General features: G+C 37.2%; 6 protein-coding genes across 9 annotated transcripts in view; 1 reads left to right on the top strand and 5 right to left on the bottom strand.

The window, feature by feature from the left end:
- The window catches only part of LOC100634010 (non-canonical poly(A) RNA polymerase PAPD5), a 3,304-nt gene extending 2,320 nt beyond the window's left edge, over positions 1-984 (bottom strand). Inside the window, exons 1-2 of one of the 2 annotated variants that reach the window (XM_019993438.1) lie at positions 830-984; positions 654-773 (exon numbers count right to left, since the gene is read on the bottom strand). The gene's annotated coding sequence lies outside the window, so the exon portion shown is untranslated. The remainder of the gene's footprint in view (positions 1-653; positions 774-829) is intronic. The other variant, XM_003384304.2, reaches the window with a different exon arrangement.
- Positions 985-1,056: 72 nt separating this feature from the next.
- Positions 1,057-2,284, bottom strand: LOC100641367 (estradiol 17-beta-dehydrogenase 11-like). The gene is made up of 3 exons (XM_003384277.2): positions 1,720-2,284; positions 1,273-1,640; positions 1,057-1,218 (listed from the first exon to the last, which is right to left on the bottom strand). Exons 1-3 carry the CDS (start codon positions 2,194-2,196, stop codon positions 1,113-1,115), a joined length of 951 nt encoding a protein of 316 aa, XP_003384325.1. The 5' UTR covers positions 2,197-2,284; the 3' UTR covers positions 1,057-1,112.
- Positions 2,285-2,295: 11 nt separating this feature from the next.
- On the top strand, positions 2,296-3,821 carry LOC100633883 (short-chain dehydrogenase/reductase family 16C member 6-like). The gene is made up of 4 exons (XM_003384303.3): positions 2,296-2,783; positions 2,849-3,225; positions 3,490-3,598; positions 3,653-3,821. The coding sequence occupies exons 1-4, from the start codon at positions 2,331-2,333 to the stop codon at positions 3,659-3,661; spliced, it is 948 nt and encodes a 315-aa protein (XP_003384351.1). The 5' UTR covers positions 2,296-2,330; the 3' UTR covers positions 3,662-3,821.
- LOC100633755 (pleckstrin homology domain-containing family M member 1-like) lies at positions 3,812-8,469 on the bottom strand. Its single transcript, XM_019993437.1, has 18 exons — positions 8,427-8,469; positions 8,265-8,378; positions 8,169-8,206; positions 7,944-8,016; positions 7,798-7,854; positions 7,656-7,751; positions 7,501-7,580; positions 7,339-7,409; positions 6,918-7,052; positions 6,608-6,772; positions 6,206-6,519; positions 6,048-6,150; positions 5,742-5,977; positions 4,514-4,596; positions 4,388-4,436; positions 4,245-4,331; positions 4,110-4,190; positions 3,812-4,027 (listed from the first exon to the last, which is right to left on the bottom strand). Exons 2-18 carry the CDS (start codon positions 8,364-8,366, stop codon positions 3,896-3,898), a joined length of 1,902 nt encoding a protein of 633 aa, XP_019848996.1. The 5' UTR covers positions 8,367-8,378; positions 8,427-8,469; the 3' UTR covers positions 3,812-3,895.
- A 71-nt stretch (positions 8,470-8,540) lies between these two features.
- Positions 8,541-11,023, bottom strand: LOC100633627 (cleavage stimulation factor subunit 1-like). Its single transcript, XM_011412003.2, has 13 exons — positions 10,966-11,023; positions 10,795-10,925; positions 10,558-10,635; positions 10,418-10,510; positions 9,931-10,260; positions 9,680-9,759; positions 9,574-9,633; positions 9,346-9,408; positions 9,268-9,300; positions 9,157-9,211; positions 8,915-9,001; positions 8,776-8,856; positions 8,541-8,666 (listed from the first exon to the last, which is right to left on the bottom strand). The coding sequence occupies exons 1-13, from the start codon at positions 11,019-11,021 to the stop codon at positions 8,554-8,556; spliced, it is 1,260 nt and encodes a 419-aa protein (XP_011410305.2). The 5' UTR covers positions 11,022-11,023; the 3' UTR covers positions 8,541-8,553.
- Positions 11,024-13,170: 2,147 nt separating this feature from the next.
- Positions 13,171-17,074, bottom strand: part of LOC100633502 (protein DDI1 homolog 2-like) — a 10,408-nt gene continuing 6,504 nt past the window's right edge. The window contains exons 1-5 of one of the 3 annotated variants that reach the window (XM_003384300.2): positions 15,236-15,667; positions 14,607-14,860; positions 13,913-14,359; positions 13,603-13,719; positions 13,171-13,538 (exon numbers count right to left, since the gene is read on the bottom strand). In XM_003384300.2, the coding sequence (XP_003384348.1) occupies positions 13,290-13,538; positions 13,603-13,719; positions 13,913-14,359; positions 14,607-14,860; positions 15,236-15,581 (1,413 nt within the window). In that variant the 5' untranslated portion in view covers positions 15,582-15,667 and the 3' untranslated portion in view covers positions 13,171-13,289. Of the gene's footprint in view, positions 13,539-13,602; positions 13,720-13,912; positions 14,360-14,606; positions 14,861-15,235; positions 15,668-17,074 lie in introns of those variants that run through there. The other 2 variants (XM_019993433.1, XM_019993432.1) reach the window with 2 other exon arrangements.

Here is a 17,074-nt window from a genome sequence, read left to right as displayed (position 1 = left end):
AATATTGAGAGAGAGAGAGAGGAAAGGATTAGAGGGAGAAAGAGAGGGAAGGGGGAGCTGCCATTTTAAAATTTAAATTCAAAGAAGAGTGACAATCAATAGATGGTGATAATTGGTAATGTATGGTCACACAATGTAATGGCTACAATGTGAATGACATGACAAGTAGAACTAATAAAATAATAAACAGACAATACATGACTGATAAGATGTGTACATACATGAATGCATGACAGTACATCAGGTCAGGCTTAATAACTATTAATTAACTTAAACCACACCCTCACAATACATGTACATGCACATCCAGACGTCAAAGTATCAGCTATGACTTGGTGGTATTGTAGGATCCTTTGCCATTATAATTGTGTTTTTGTTTTTTTAAATGCCTATCTCACTTTTAAGACTAAATAGAGTCAGGCCTAGCCCTTGGTTACACAGAGCTATGGCTCTTCGAACAATACATGGAAATGAATTTAAGGAGACAACACAATGAAAACATTACATTGATGCATACACATACACAACAATAAAACACAGAAAAATATTCTCTCTCTCTTTCTCTCAATTTACATGTAAAAAGTATCAATAATATACAAGGTACATACACACAATTATAAAAAATTATTACTATTAGTATTTTTGTCTCTTACCTGACAGTGTGGAGTTCTCTCTCTCTCTTTCTCGCTCAGTCGCGATCCACTCAATAGAAATACAATCAAATGGTCGATCTCCTACAAAGAAAAACAGAGTATGTAACCCATAGAGTGGCGCTAAGTGGAGAGAAGCAAGATAGTTATAAAGAGAGAGAGAGGGAGAGATGACTTACAGAAATTATAAAGGAACGATGATTAAAGTCTGATGTGACTGTTTCTAAGCAGCCATTCCAATGAAAGAAAGACACAGAGGAAAAGGAAGGTGGAGAGCTGGAGGAGGAGAGTAGGGAGGAGAGGAGAGCTGAGCAGAAAGATGAGCGTGCAGCTAATTTTAATTTACGTGACCGGTGTGCGTGGGCGACAAACCCCGCCCATTTCAATGTTTTACCGCGTGACAAAATTTTTTAAAACAAAGGAAAAAACAATTATTATTGTTGTTATTGATACTAAAATTATTCATTTCTCCCCACTTGACAGGTAATTTCTGACTTTCAAATTAGTAACGTACTGGTCGCCAAAAAATAAAGACATAGATTCATCATACGCCTTTGTCGGTAAAAAACTACAGGAAATAAAAGCCAAAATGACACACGCAAAATTTTTAGAAACCACTCACAATTTAACTAAGTTTCCCCAGTACAAAAATGATGGCAAGTGAATGCAAAACTTTTTCTCGCACGTGGCATTCACAGTTTTCATTGCAACGTCCTTAGGGTCAAGAGGAGGTAAGTAAGAAGTCAGGGTATTAGAGTAGGAAAGCATTCCGGTAGAAATATAATAAGGAAAAACAGCCGTCACAGAAACTCCGTTCTTCCCGGCCAGTCGTAGCTCCTTCCTTAGAGTCTCACTGAAAGAAAGAACAGCTGCTTTAGAGGCTGAATAATCCCAGAGTCTAGGCATACCCTCGTATGATACTATTGAACAGATATTGACAACGTAGCCGTAATTATTCTGTAGCATCCATGGGAGGAAAGACTTCACTGTCTACAACAATAAAAAAGGAATTAACGACTGAAAAATTTATCATTATTATTATCATGTACATGTACATGTACACACTTACCCGATAATAAGCTAGCGTGTTAATTTTAAACGTAAGATCAACTTGAGCATCGTCGGAATCCATTATGCTCTTACCGAACATTATGCCGGCATTGTTAACGAGTACAGAGACATTACCCACTTCTTCCCTCACTCTCTCTGCCCCTTTCTCTATCTCCTCTCTTTTAGACACATCCACAACATAACCAAAGGCCTCACAGCCTCTGGCAGTTATTTCTGATACAGTCTCCCTCAGTTTCTCTTGATTAATATCCCAGAGGACTATAGTGGCGCCTGCTGACGAGAAAAGAAAAGCCAGTTCCCTCCCTAGTCCCTGTGCTCCCCCGGTTATAAGGACAATGTCACAGGAGAAGTCTGGTGAATGCTTCTTACGGCAGAGTCGAAGTAACGGAGATACCATGCTCCATAGCACGAGGCCTAGGATATTTGCTAGCTGTAGGAGGCCGAGGATAATAGCTGAAAGAGACACAGAGGCCATAATTGTAAATAGAATTGGGAAAAAGGGCCTAAAGGGGAGAGAATCTCTAAATTTTACAAGTTTAATTAGCCAAAAGGGTGTGAGGGGTGTGGCGGGGTTTCTAGAAGCCCCGCCCACCAAATCTTACAGTGAAAATGTTCAAATTCATTTCTCTTATTTTAAGACTGTTCCTTTACACTGTTCAAGGATTCCTGGGCCTCCTTTGGGGCCTAATAAAGAGAAAAGATCCCCCAAACTTCTCCTGTGACATTGTCCTTATAACCGGGGGAGCACAGGGACTAGGGAGGGAACTGGCTCTTCTTTTCTCGTCAGCAGGCGCCACTATAGTCCTCTGGGATATTAATCAAGAGAAACTGAGGGAGACTGTATCAGAAATAACTGCTAGAGGCTGTGAGGCCTTTGGTTATGTTGTGGATGTGTCTAAAAGAGAAGAGATTGAAGAAGGGGCAGAGAGAGTGAGAGAAGAAGTGGGTAATGTCTCCGTACTCGTTAACAATGCCGGCGTGTTGCCGGGAAAACTCGTAAAAGAATTCAAAGAGGGAGAGTTTGAAAAGACGATAACAGTTAATTTTCTATCACATTATTGGGTAAGTGAATAGCATCACATGACAATGAAGTCATGTGACGTTAAATATCTCCTTTATCTCTATAGACAATCAAATCATTCCTTCCCTGGATGATTGAAAATGATTACGGACATATCGTAGAAATGGCTTCCTTTGGTTCGTTCTCAGGAGGCCCTCTTGTCTCCGACTACAATTCATCCAAAGCAGCTGTGTATAATTTCTCGGAGAGCCTACACTACGAGTTACAACTAACGGGAAAAAAAGGAGTAAAAGTAACATGTGTATGTCCATGGGAGATGGACACTGGTTTTATCCCTGGACGAGTGAAAGATTTCTTTTCCGGAGCTGGGATTAAGAAACTATCGGTTGGTTATGTAGCGGCGGAAACATTAGCAGCTGTCTGTGACGGAAAGTTTATGATCATGCTACCTAAACGATATGTCGTTTCAGCTGTGCTTGCTTTGTAAGTTGTGATAATGGACATGGTGTTGTATTGCTCTGTAAAGCTAAAAAAATTGTGGAGTATTAAAATTAAGTGTATATAACCAGATTTTTGAAAAATTTGTTGAAGTTTTGACCACATGCATTGCCATAGACTACACTTGGGGAGTAAAATGAATTAATGGAGGGAAGCTCCTTTTATCAAAATTTTAGCAGACATTAGAACTAGACATTATGATGTAATGTATAGATACTATTTTTATCCTTCTCTCTTTTCTATTCTCAGTCTCTCGCCTAGAAAGATCAAGGACACTGTAGTGGGTACCTATGGATACTTGAAAGAGGAGGAGAGGATGGAGAACGAAGAAGAATTAACTAATGTCATCCATTATAAGGTTAGTATAATAATAATAATAATAATAATAATAAAATAATCTTTATTTTTATAGAAATCATAAACCTGTGGAGACAGCAAATCAGTCAAAACAAACAAACAATTAAAAATTAAAACAATAATAATAATAATAATTTGAAAATCAAAAAATAACAATAGTACTATAATAATAATAATAATAGTAACAATTTTATTGATTGGTTGAATTCGTTAATAGCATTTTACAAACTTGTGATTCAAGAAGACAGAGAAAGAGAAGATGGAGTGATCCTGTGATACTATTAACAATATGTTCACATTATTCAGTATACAAAACTGAGTCTGGTCTCTTCAAGTTTGCTCTCCTTTGCTCGATACGTAGGCATTTGGGACAGTCTGACTTTAACTTTGGCTTACAAGGATCATGAAAAACAGACCTACATTCAAGACACTGAGAGAGAGAAAGAGAATCAGAAAATGGAGAGAGAAAAGATATAATATATGTTATTAATTAATAAGGAAGTGATTCTAACTTGATATGTCCCTCTATCAAATGGGTAGAGGATCTCGTCTTTCTGACACACTTCACAGATAAAACCTTTCTGCGAGCAATACTGCAATGAGAGAAGACCACGCCCACATATATTAATAATTAATTAAAAACTTACGGGACAATTGCGTATGTGTTTCTTGCAATTTTTTGCAATTTTCCTTAATTTGGAGACTAGGGAGCCGGTGTATACGTGATATAGGTCCTGGAATGTCACATGATAGTCACATGACCAATCATTAGTAATAGATTCATACTAACCTTTACTGAGTAAAAGTGAATGTGCTCATAAAAATGTGACGATCTGACTCTATTTTTTTTCAAAAAAGAGGATTATTTTTAATGATTACTTTTTATTAAAATATTTATAATCATGCTTGCGCTTACCTCTTTTTGAATTCTTCAACAAAAATCGGATCCTTGCACGTTAAAATGTAGTCCTTTTGTAGACTGAGAGTGTGTCTTAGCATCTTAATGAAGGGAGAAAGAGACAATCAGTTAAACAGGTACAATTTTATTACATTTTCTAATACATATACATGTACTTATGTTGTGTAGAAGTTTGAGCTAATTCCAATCAATATTGGATTTTTCCCGAATTTTTTAATTTACTCCAAAATCAGGCCAAAGTCCCTGTACTATAGTACATGGTCTCTGGTCAAATTTCGCCAAAAATGAAAAGGTGAGAATTCTCAATTTTTCTAATGCTATCTGATGCATATACACGTTCTTATGTTGTGTAGAAAGTTTGAGCTGATTCCAATCAAGTTTGGATTTTTTATGATTTTTAAAAGTTGCTCCAAAATCGGACAAAAGTCCCTGTACTATAGTACAGGGATTTTAATGAAATTTCACCAAAATTGACAAGTAGAAAATTTCTCAATTTTATTACATTTTCTGATACATATACATGTTCTTATGTTGTGTAGAAAGTTTGAGCTGATTCCGATCAAAATTTGATTTTTTACAAATTTTTAAAGTTGCTCAAAAACCGGGCCAAAGTCCCTGTACTATAGTACAGGGATTTTGGCCAAATTTCACCAAAAATGAAAAGGTGAGAATTCTCCATTTTTATAACTTTATCTGATACATATACATGTTCTTATGTTGTGTAGAAAGTTTGAACTGATTCCGATCAAAATTAGATTTTTTACAAATTTTTAAAGTTGTTCAAAAACCGGGCCAAAGTCCCTGTACTATAGTACAGGGATTTTGGCCAAATTTCGCCAAAAATGAAAAGATGAGAATTCTCCATTTTTATAATGTTATCTGATGCATATACATGTAGTTATGTTGCGTAGAAAGTTTGAACTGATTCCGATCAAAATTAGATTTTTTACAAATTTTTAAAGTTACTCAAAAACCGGGCCAAAGTCCCTGTACTATAGTACAGGGATTTTGGCCAAATTTCGCCAAAATTGAAAAGATGAGAATTCTCCATTTTTATAATGTTATCTGATGCATATACATGTAGTTATGTTGTGTAGAAAGTTTGAATTGATTCCGATCAAAATTAGATTTTTTACAAATTTTTAAAGTTGCTTAAAAACCAGGCCAACGTCCCTGTACTATAGTACAGGGACCCACCAAAAATGACTATCTCTCTCTCTCTTACTCTAGTCTCCTCCAGTTCAGGTATATAGTGATAAAGTGCATTATTAGTCTCGTCCACATTCAGTACTGGCATGGTCTCGATGCTATCGAGAAACTCTGCGCTCCGTAGACAGACCCGGTGCTTCCTAAAGTCCCAGTTCATGAGTATCCTAGCCGGTATCAGCCTCTCTTCGTCAAGATGACACTCGTAGCAATAATACCCGCCGTCAAACTTGCATAATTTAGCTTCGCCAAACACTGGAAAAAGTGAGAAGAATAGAGACAATTAGATGCATATTAAATATTAATTGTATAAAAAATGTTATACCTATTCCAATTGGTCTCTTGCAGCTGGCACATTGATAATCTTGTGAATCCAGCCCGTTCTCTAAACCTAGCTTTGTTAAATGACTAGTTAGCGTATCGACATGCTGTAGAAAAGAAAATATAATAATAAATAATAATAGTTTTGAAAAAATAAATTACTTCTTTAGTCCTGACGTTCATAGTATCGTCGGCATTAACAATTTCAAAGTTCATTTCTTGTGCTAGCGTCATGTCGTCCATATTTATCTCGACTGCCGAGTCTTCATCTCCTCCCTCCTCCTCCTCTACCTCCCCCACCGGCCGTGGTACATTTCTCTTCCTGATGCTATCGTATCCATAGCGACTGAAGGGGGCGTCGTCCTTGTTCTTCCCGGCATAGCTATAAAGCATACTATTGTAACTTCTGTTGGGCGAGTTTGGGGACTTGGCTCTTAACCTAACAGTTGCTCCATGAGAACTGGTACTGGGTGTGCCTGAGAAAGAATAATAATAATAATAATAATAATAATAATAATAATAATAAAGTGTTTATTTTCAATTTATAATGTGGTCAGTTCATACTCTGAATGTCTTCTTCTTTTTGTAGTAAGTCCTCATCAGTGAGGTTCTCTCTGCTCTTCTTAAGGTTTGAGTATCTAGCCATTGCTAGTCCTACCACAGCGTCACCCATTAGGAAGTCAGAGGGAGGAGGACTAACACGATCGCCCTCTGATGAAACTGAAGGGTCTATTGAGAAGGAGGGAGAGAGAGAAAGTAGAAATTAAAAAATAAAGGTGCGTAAAAATAAAGGTTTATTAATTGCTAAATGTACACAATTTCCTTTTCTCTTTCTCTTCTCCCTCTCTTATCTCTTTTTTCCTTTCTCTCTCACTTTTTCCTCTTTTATTCTTTCCTTGTATTGGTGGATTGATTGGTTGGTATATTCCTGCCAGCTCAAGTACCTGAGCCTCCCAAGAGGTGAGTCTCGTGCTACTAAAGTCATACTCAAACTCAAATACTTCCAAACCTAACGAAAACAGGAACGAAAGTATGGAATAGTGTTGCAATAAAATACTGATAGAAAAAACATCATTAATATCATGTTACTAATAATAGTATCATGTATGATGTCATTGGTATTAGAACTATAGCTATTATTATTATTATTGATGCTCAAATCTGCAATATTGGGACTACATGTACAATGGAAAATGCTTCACTAAGCAAGTGGGAGTGAAGTGTTACTAAATTAAAATAATAATAATAATAATATTATTATTATTTACGACAGCTATTGCAGCTCCATGATGTACCTCGCAGTAATGTTTGAATTATTTCTGAACGTTCTGTATCTTTAAGAACAGCCTCTGGACCGTAATGAGGACTAGAAATAGAAAGAAAGCAAGCAAAAATGAAATATAGCTTCTAACAGATCATTCTCTCCTCCTTTCCTCTCTCTCTCTCTTTTTCCTTACCCTAGTAGTCCAGGATGTTTCTGTATGTCAGAGAGAAATGAAAATAGAAGACCCTTCACTAGCATGAGTCTTACCCACGACTATAAAATGATGAGTATTACATTATACATGTACATAATGGCATGTGCCATAAATGTATAATGAAATATGCCTACCCTGCATTTTTTGATGTCGGATTCTGAATTCCGTAGTGCTAGTAATTGAGTTTTAATTTCGTCTGAAACTAACGGAGAAATGCAAGACCAAAAACTCTAAAAGATACAGTATATCGTTAGAAACGGATTGTGTATGATTTACAGGCTCAGGTAGGTCTGCCATTGGCTCAGAGCTAACTTTTTCTCTCCATAATACACCCTATAATAATAACAACAATAATAATGATAATAATAATAATAATGATGATGATGATGATGATAATAATAATAATGATAATAATAACTTACTCTTTTATCTTTCAGTTCGTGTAAGAAAATGGCTTCCAATATCTCACAAAGCTGAATGGCACCAAAATGAACCCTAAAAAATTTAGTTTATATAATAATTCTCAAATCATAAAAGTTATGGCTCAAATGCAAACTTCAAACACCTCCAAATATCAATAGTGGGTGTGGTCACTCAGACATGGCGAACAATCGTGTACATGTACATGTAACGAGTTCACTGCTTACCCTTTGACTAGTTTAGTTCTCACGTGATCTTCTTGAATCTAAAAACAATAATAATTATTATTATTATCACGTACACGATACTCTTTCTTCCCCTACCACTTTGATTGTGCTTGATAATTCGTTGCACAATCTCCTTCTCTCGTCCGCCCTCCTTTTCTTATCAACTAAACTACTAGCAGTCCCTCTCCTGGCCGCCATTCTCTCCTTTAACTAAAGGAAAGCAACAGAAAACTTAAGAAAAGAGAAACGAAAAGCTACCAGTGCTTGCAGCAAAAGGGGTGGGGCTACTATTAATAGGCGTGGCTAACACTAATGAATATTTAATTAGTTCAATTATTTTTGCTCTGCAAAAATGTCATTTATGTACATTTATTTTTCTGTAAAATTAGTTCTGGCGGTCCTTGCAACAGAAGAACCTTATTTTACAATCTTCTCCCCCAGTTATGAATGCAGGGACCAATGGACTGTGACAGAGAGTTCTAACAGGACCTTGATGAGCTGAGAGAGAGAGAAAGAGAGGGGGGAAGAGAGAGGGGGGGGGAGAGAGAGGGTGTATGTATATTCAAAATAATTAAATAAAACCAGCTGGAACTATTCATCAACTAACAAGTGAATAATGGTTTGTATGACTGAGTTGTCCTTGTCTCCCAACAGAATATCATATTTTGATGTTCTTCTCCCATCAGTACTACAGACAATACAATACAATACAATCATACCATGGAGACTAGCAATGATCAGCTTACCATAATCTTCAGTGTGAGAGAATACTGCCGTGGGTAAGAACTGGGGCTTACTGATTTTATTAGGTTTGTAATTATTGAGACAATTGCCTGGAGAGAGAGAGAGAGAGAGAGAGAGAGAGAGAGAGAGAGAGAGAGAGAGAGAGAGAGAGAGAGAGAGAGAGAGAGAGAGAGAGAGAGGGAAAGAGAGAAGTCAATAGCCCCCTTATCCCCATAAATATATGTACATTTATGTACACAAGTACCTGATGATAGTTCCCATAATCGAGCGTATCCATCCATTCCACTAGTCAAAACAAACTACATGCCACACAATGGTCATCATAGCAACCAACAATAAACAATAAACTCCTCACCTTTGAATTCTTTGACAGTCTTGCTGAACCCACCTAGGAAATAAAGATTGCATCATCGATATTTTAAAGGGGACTTACTGGCTCTCCACCATGAGCAGATTTGAACGTATTAATGCAACGATTACTGACACCATCCCACACCTGATAAAGAAAAGAAAAAAAAACAATAAAACTAGTCTACCTTTGTTTTATAATTTTTTCTTCTGTAGCAATCTTTGGTACAACTTTAAGCCGAAAATTTGCAATTTTTAAAACTCAATCCAATGTCACAAAAATTTTAAAAGCATACCCACACGTTTTAATTACTTTTAAGCTGCCGTCACTGCTAGCTGTCACATACATCTTCCCATCCACTGAATAATGTACCTAGAGTCACATGAGAGTCACATGACATAGAGGGAAGATCCCATACCGAGTTAATAGATGAGGAGTGCTGATCTCTGGCATCAGACGACACAAAACATTGAAACGTGTTAGCATCATATAATCTCACTAAATAAATAAATATTAAATAAATTTGTTACTAAAAATTAATGTTAATTCTGGTAAAATTAGTACTATTGCCACATGTACCATTATCTTAATAGCACATTAACTGTGATTATCATTACACTATAATTACAAATTATAAATCAATAAAATATTTGTATATATTTCTCTCACATGTGCTTTGCTCAGTCCCCACTAATATATAATCCCCTGACGGATGAAAAGTTAAGCACCTTACGCTAGCCACTTCAATCACAGACCTATAAGCTCTCTTCACTGAGGGTTTCGAATAATCGAAGAACTTTATAAAATTATCTCGACTCCCTGAAGCTAATACTGATACGGTCGGATGAAACGAGAGGGAGAGAATAGCGTCTGAGTGATCATAGAGGGTTCTAATGACAGGGTGAGGGTCTTGCTGGCCGACAGTACTTTTAGTGGCCATTCGATCAACGTCTAGTATCCTAATGGACATATCAGCAGAGCCTGTTGCTACCAGTCTACCTGTAACGATTACGCAATGATTGTTCTATTATTAGTAACTAATAAAGCTATTTTTAGTAACAATAAGGACATGAATGATGTTGCATAGTGTTAAATATCATAAATAGATTAAATGAATGGAAATGCATTAATTATGATGTAATAATGATGTCATTACCGTCGTGGCTAAAATTAGAACAGAGGACAGGTCCTTTATGCGACGTTACATAGCCTAACTCGTGTCTATGGGCAGGAGGGGACATAATCTTCTCTGTAACGAGATACAATTATTATTCATTATTAATAATTAATTATTACCGTCACTCTCAAATTCCAAGTCCATGATGCCCCGCCCACTAATGTGTGACAATACGTCACTGTGATCCGGCTTACTAGCTGTTAACAAAGGGTTAAAAATAAAGAAGGAATTATCGTAACTTTTGGTATATATACATAATTCTACAATTTTTAATTTTAATACTTGCAATTTCATTCCAACAGTAAAAATAGCAATTAATAGAACATGTAAATATAGTTTGTTCTTGTCTTCCTTACCTTCTCCCTCCATTTGGTTCCCTAGTCTCACAAGATGAGATAGACGAGATGATGGGGCGCAGGGAGGGTAGGCACTGAAGTTACGAGCTAAATTAGAAGCAGCAGATTCGTAACCATCATAACGTAACTGACTAGTGACACATAAGATATATTTGATGGATTATTCTTTACCTAACTATCAGTCTGTACAGGTGTTCTCTTTCCTTTACTGAACTGGTTGCCTCCATATTGTCGCACGTGGGCAATTTATTTTAAATTTTTAACATTAATTTTTATTAACAACTAAAGATGTAGCTATGTCACTCTTGGTTATACCAATTCTCACAACTGTCAGTATAATTAAATTGCCACAATGATAAGTAAATGTTTAAAGCTTGTTACAGTAATAAAACAAAATAGAGAACTATGATAGCATAATCAGCAATTTAGGCTTAGCAACTACAAGAAAAGACTAAATAGAAAAACAACTTTAAGATAGTAATGAAATCTATTTCAGCATAGTTAATGTATTAGGTTAATAGTCTTCTTCATCACTTTGATCACTTATCGAACCACCATGCACAAATCTATGCGCCACAGCCCCACCCATTATAGGACCTATGACAGGAGATCCAATAGCTGCAACAGTTCCAATAGCTGCTCCTCCAACTGCTCCTCCTACCGTACCTGCTGTACCTCCTGCAACAGAACCAGCTTTGGAGTCAGGTAAAACAACACCTGCTACTCCCCCACCAACAGCACCAATAATAGGGCCTGAAACAGGTCCTGTTAGGAGGCCTGCTGTAGAAGCTACAGTCCCGCCAAGAAATACAAAAGGGCTCAGTGCTGCTTTGGCTGCTTTCTTCCACCTTGTGTCTGCTGCAATGATAACAGCTGGTCCACTTGCACCATCAGCATTCACTCCTGATATAAGGAAAATGTAATCTGTATCTGACTTCAGATTTGTAGCTCTTGCAGAGAATTTATTTTTTTGAACCTTGATTGCCAAAAAGTATACATCAACTTGATCCAGGTCTTTTTTTCTTTTGTATCTTATCAGGTAATGGTCAACAAACTTTTCACCAAGCTTTGGCTCTTCCCAACGCAGCTTTATCATGCTTGAGGTGTAGTTAGATGATCGCCTCACCTCAGTTGGTGCTCCTGGAACTGCTGGAGGAACTTCTACTGTGTCACTTGGCTTGCTCTCTCCAAATTTATTTATGAAGATAATATGAAGACGATGGTGTGCATATGGGGAACATTTTGTTAGGGTGACAGTATGAACATAAGCATCTGGGTTTCCAGGTATCTGAAGCTTTTCTGATATCCATTCTCCTCCATTTTCCTTATCACAATGCTGGCACACTACTTCAGTTACATGATTTGTGTAGGTTTTTGGAATGGCAACCTTTACCTTAACATCACCAGTGCCAGGCTCAGAAGCAACAACTGGTTTGTCTGGTTTACCAAGAATGCCTGTATCTAAACATATGTCAGTAGACTCACTCCATTCACCCAGACCTTTTGCATTAACTGCACGAACTTGAAATGAGTAGGATTTTCCTGGTTTGAGGGGAGGATTCATTCTCTCTGGTTCTAGGGTGGCGTAGTCACACAGCTTGCCACTTCTTTTATCTCTTTTCAAACGATAAAACCACTTCTCATGGTTTATACTGATGTGGTATTCATTCAATTCTTCTTGATTATTTCTGCGATCGTTCACTTTGATGTGCAGTTGAGGACCTTCCTGGTCTACGTGAGGTTCATCAACTATACTAGGCAATTCAAGTTGATACGAATCATCAGATGATGCAGGGTAGAATCCAGAATTTTGAGGCAACTTATTCCATTTCACCTGGGCGTAAATGGCATGTAAAGCATGGCTATTAATCTGCCTATAAACTTTTTTAAGAAGATCACAAAGCTCTTTCAAATTCTCAGAATTACTCTTAGTGTATGCTTTCACAAACCGCTTCACATTCCCTTCCTTCTTTATTGTTTCACACTGCATTGCATACCTCTCCAGTTTGCTATAGCTCTCATCAATTATTTTCTTCATTTCCTCGGGAACACCAGAATCATCATATCTGTCCAGTAAGTCTTGAGTGTCAACGATCGTATTACAAATCTCTTCTATGGTGTCATTTTCAGTACGCATACGCTCCATTGTAGAATATAAAGTAGAAAGCAAGTTTAGAAATGTCTTTAAGCATTCAAAACCCTCAAAAAATAATTTGGGTACTGCTACGACAGCCATTTTGATGACCAAAGACAGCTACCTCAACAGCTACAACACCGCTATCTATGGCAACTATGTACCGGTACACAGAACACTCATAGAATTATCACATGATTCCATAGATTACAATAGATTACATTATTATGAATGCAGCCTCATAGTATAGCTGTAATCAACATACAGATGTATCTGATTAAGATTACAAAAGTGCATGAAAACACAAACCTGACTTGATTTAATTGTAATAATTAATATATAAGTCCCACTATTGTAATTGTTAAAATCTAAACATTCTAGCTAGTAAAGCTGCGATTGTTCTTTGAGTGTCTCCTCCACACTCCCTCAATCCTGCAATGGCTTGTTCTCTTGTAAACCCAGCACTCATTACCCTCTGTATGTCATCCTCAGGGACCAACTGAGGGGGAGGAGAAGGAGGAGGAGCCTCACCAGTCCTCTCCTGATACTCTTGTTCTGATTGCTGTATCAACGAGGCTATCTCTCTGTCTTCATCTTCAATGATTCCTCTCTATGAAAGAGGACATGTAAATTCACATAATGTACATGGTTACACATATATAATGTGCATATACCTCTTCTTGCTTATGTTGTGCCATGGAGAGTTCCTCAACTTCTTTTTCAGACAAGAAGTGTGTCTCAGCTCCAGTGGTACCAACCCTCAGGACACCTTTACTCAAATCAACAATACACTGCATGTACATGAAGAGAAAAGAGAGAGAGAATACTTAAAATAATACTTGAACAAGCTACTTTATTTGCAATATTTGCTCATTCTTCATAAACTTTATCTTTCCTTGTGATTTATGTAAATTATATTCATGTAACAATTAAACTCCTTTACTAGGCCTCTTCTCGCTCTCTTTCACTCCCTTTCTCTCTTACTTGATGTCTCTTAAGCATATCCAGTCCCAGTATAAGCTCATGACTCTGATCCTCCAGTACCCTGAAGGAAGAAGCAAGATAATCCTGTCCAACCTGTACCTGGCACATGTGCACTACTCCTATAATCCTTTGTCTCCCTACCCCCACGGCTATCCCTGCTCCTCTCCTATCAACTAGTCTCATTACGTTACATCTCTCGGCACATTTAGTGTTCATGATAGTCATCTGTGCTCCAGTGTCCACCATAGCCTTCACACTGACTCCATTCACTTTCACTTGTACATAAAGCATAATGACCCGACTGGTGACAATCTCTGGATTGTACTCGAGTGCAGTTTCAAAGTTCTCTCTTATGTTTCTTTGGCGAATGTTCTCGGCTAGTCTTTCCTGGTATTCTGAGCTCATTGGGTCTAATCCTTCCAACTGCTGTCTCTCTCTCTCTAGCTCCTAAAGCAATCAAGAAATACATTGAATAACTAAAAGTGTATAATGAATATGATGATAGTGTTCTGAATAAGGATTAGAATAAAGCTGGCTGCTGTGAATATTAGGAGCTTGAAATTTCACTAGTTTGGATGTTTGCAAAAATAAAATGTAATTACACAAAATATTTTGGTATTTTAATTACATGTACATGTACTAATTGCTACATGTAATAAATATTACTTATCATTAATATTTATTACAAATTTACAATTAATTCTTCTCTATGGTAAAGTATTGCCTGCTTCACTATGTTAATGTCTCCAGTGGCAATGGCTTCGGCTAACTGAGGGCTCCGCTGTCTTAGAACGCTCATCTCCTCGGGGTTTGATAGAAAATGTTGCAGGAGGGTCTCGGGGTTGAAAGATTCTGGACCCCCCGGAGTCTGGATTCCTGATAATGGGGTCAATTCCATCTCCAGACCCCCTTCAGTGGAAGGAGGTGGGGCAGCATCAGGTTGAGCTCCTTTAATAATAGAAATAAATATATAAATTAATATTAAAATGGCCAATTTATAGTAAATTTAATACATGATGCATTCATTGCATCAAATACCAAAATCAGGCCAAAGTCCCTGTACTATAGTACATGGTCTCGGGTCAAATTTCGCCAAAATTGAAAAGGAGAAAATTCTCCATTTTTATAACTTTATCTGATGCATATACATGTTCTTATGTTGTGTAGAAAGTTTGAGCCAATTCCGATCAAAATTAGATTTTTTATGAATTTTTAAAGTTGCTCCAAAAATGCCATGTACTGTATTGTAGTGCTTGTCAGCTCATGAAGCTCATGCTGTTTAGCTCATTCAGCATGCTTAGTAGGAAACCCTAATATACATACTTGATTGTGACACGCTAATAGAGCTCCAGTCAATACTTGGTAATCCCGTTCCTGTTCCAGACGGTACGGAAGTCTGGGTCTGAGTCTGGCCAGTGGTGGGCGGGGCTTGTACATCCTGACGATTAGCAACCACAACAATATCTTTATCCTGCACTCCGAGAGACGTGAGAGTATTTTCTCCTTCGGCTCTTTCCCTCAGTTCTTGCATGTTGTGATAGAGAATGAGAGATCCTTGTGGTATGTTGGTCTCCATTGATAATAGAGCCTTGAGGTCGTTTAGTGGTAGCTCCTCGCTCACATCAACTGGATAGACATTGCCATCTATAGTACTGACCACTATCTGCATTGTAAAGAGAGAGAGACAAAATAACAAACAAAATTAATAATGATGATGATTTTTTGAAAGAAACAATGCCACAAAGATGATTAATTTTTTTAATTAAACGTTTTACAAAATAATTTTGAAAATTAGATAGATCTAGTTTAGATCTACGGTCTAGCCTACCGTAGAGTAACGGAGGTAGTTTACGGACACCTAACGTTTGGAAGGATCTCACTGGTTTTACGATTCCTTGATACTGGATGTGAGGTGTCCTTTGGAAAGCAGTGGGTCTACCAGATTCTATCAAGGGTCAGGCCACGCCTGACTAATTCTATCCAAGAAGGATTTTCAGAAATTCTTGTCCTGGGGATTTTAGGAATTTTTTAAAGGCTACCGGGTGGTGGAGTTAGTTAGCGGACAGGTGAGGCAGTCTCCGGACAGTGACAGAAATCGACCTTGTAGTGAATCCAATGACTTTTCTGAGGTAACTGAGTAATAAACTAAATAGCAATGATAGTAAGGATGAAATTTAATGATTTTTAGACTGGATAAGTTGCTGAAACTTGCTTAATAGAGGATATGCGTGCTAAGTATATTCATTGCAAAATAAATATATTCATTGCATACCGTAATAACTTTCAAGAAAAAAAATTAGTTCGTTGGATGTCAACTTTCCATTGGCAGCAATGGAGAAAAGATAGAAAAAGGCTTGGTACCAGAAAACCGCTCTGTATTTCTTAATAGCAATCTTTCAGGTGACTACTAAACCCTATTAGATCCTCAGGATGCTTTCTGAGCTTCCGAAAAAGGCCTCAAGAAGGTAGCAAGGCAAGAAAATGTGTTTTCCCCCATTGAACTCTTAATAAACTTGACGTCCAACATGGCGGCCAATTTACTGTGTGGGTTGGATATACAGTACTTAAAAGCTATGAATATGCTTAGCACGCATATCCTCTATTTTGAAGTTGGAGTGGTCATGCATGTATTGGTGGAGCTCTTTGGTATTGAGTATTTTCTCTAGCAGTACCAGAGAATTTTCATCACAAACTGTCTCTATAACCTTTTCCAAGTCTTCAGTCTTCTATTTCTCCCTTGTGTTTGCTGTTACTGTGTGATTATTATCACTGTCCGGTAACTGCCTCCGTCACCAAGGTGTATTTGCTCTTAAATAACTCTTACTACATTATTTATATATTGTTTTACATAATTCCATCAAATAGTGTAATTAATTTCCTTTGTATTGATATATAATGTTGGCATATTCAAAACTTTTAGTCTGCAGTTTCAAGCTGTTGAAGTTTTTTTGTATTTTAAGAGACATTTGATTATTTGGACTTAGCAATCGACCATAATCATTTGCAGTCAAATATAACATGGAATAGCTATTGCAAACTTGCTGAAACTGGTTCTAGCTGTTGCAGTAGGAGAGCTCTACCCCTCAGAAAAAAATTGGGTTTCTACTCCAATGTTTAGAATTTTTGATGGTACTTTGAACTTTAAGTGTCCGGATACTACCG

The sequence above is a fragment of the Amphimedon queenslandica genome, unplaced genomic scaffold (assembly GCF_000090795.2).
Source record: "Amphimedon queenslandica unplaced genomic scaffold, v1.1 AMPQUscaffold_13495, whole genome shotgun sequence".
In the NCBI taxonomy this organism is placed as follows: domain Eukaryota; kingdom Metazoa; phylum Porifera; class Demospongiae; order Haplosclerida; family Niphatidae; genus Amphimedon; species Amphimedon queenslandica.
This window is presented reverse-complemented; position numbering and strand designations above follow the sequence as displayed.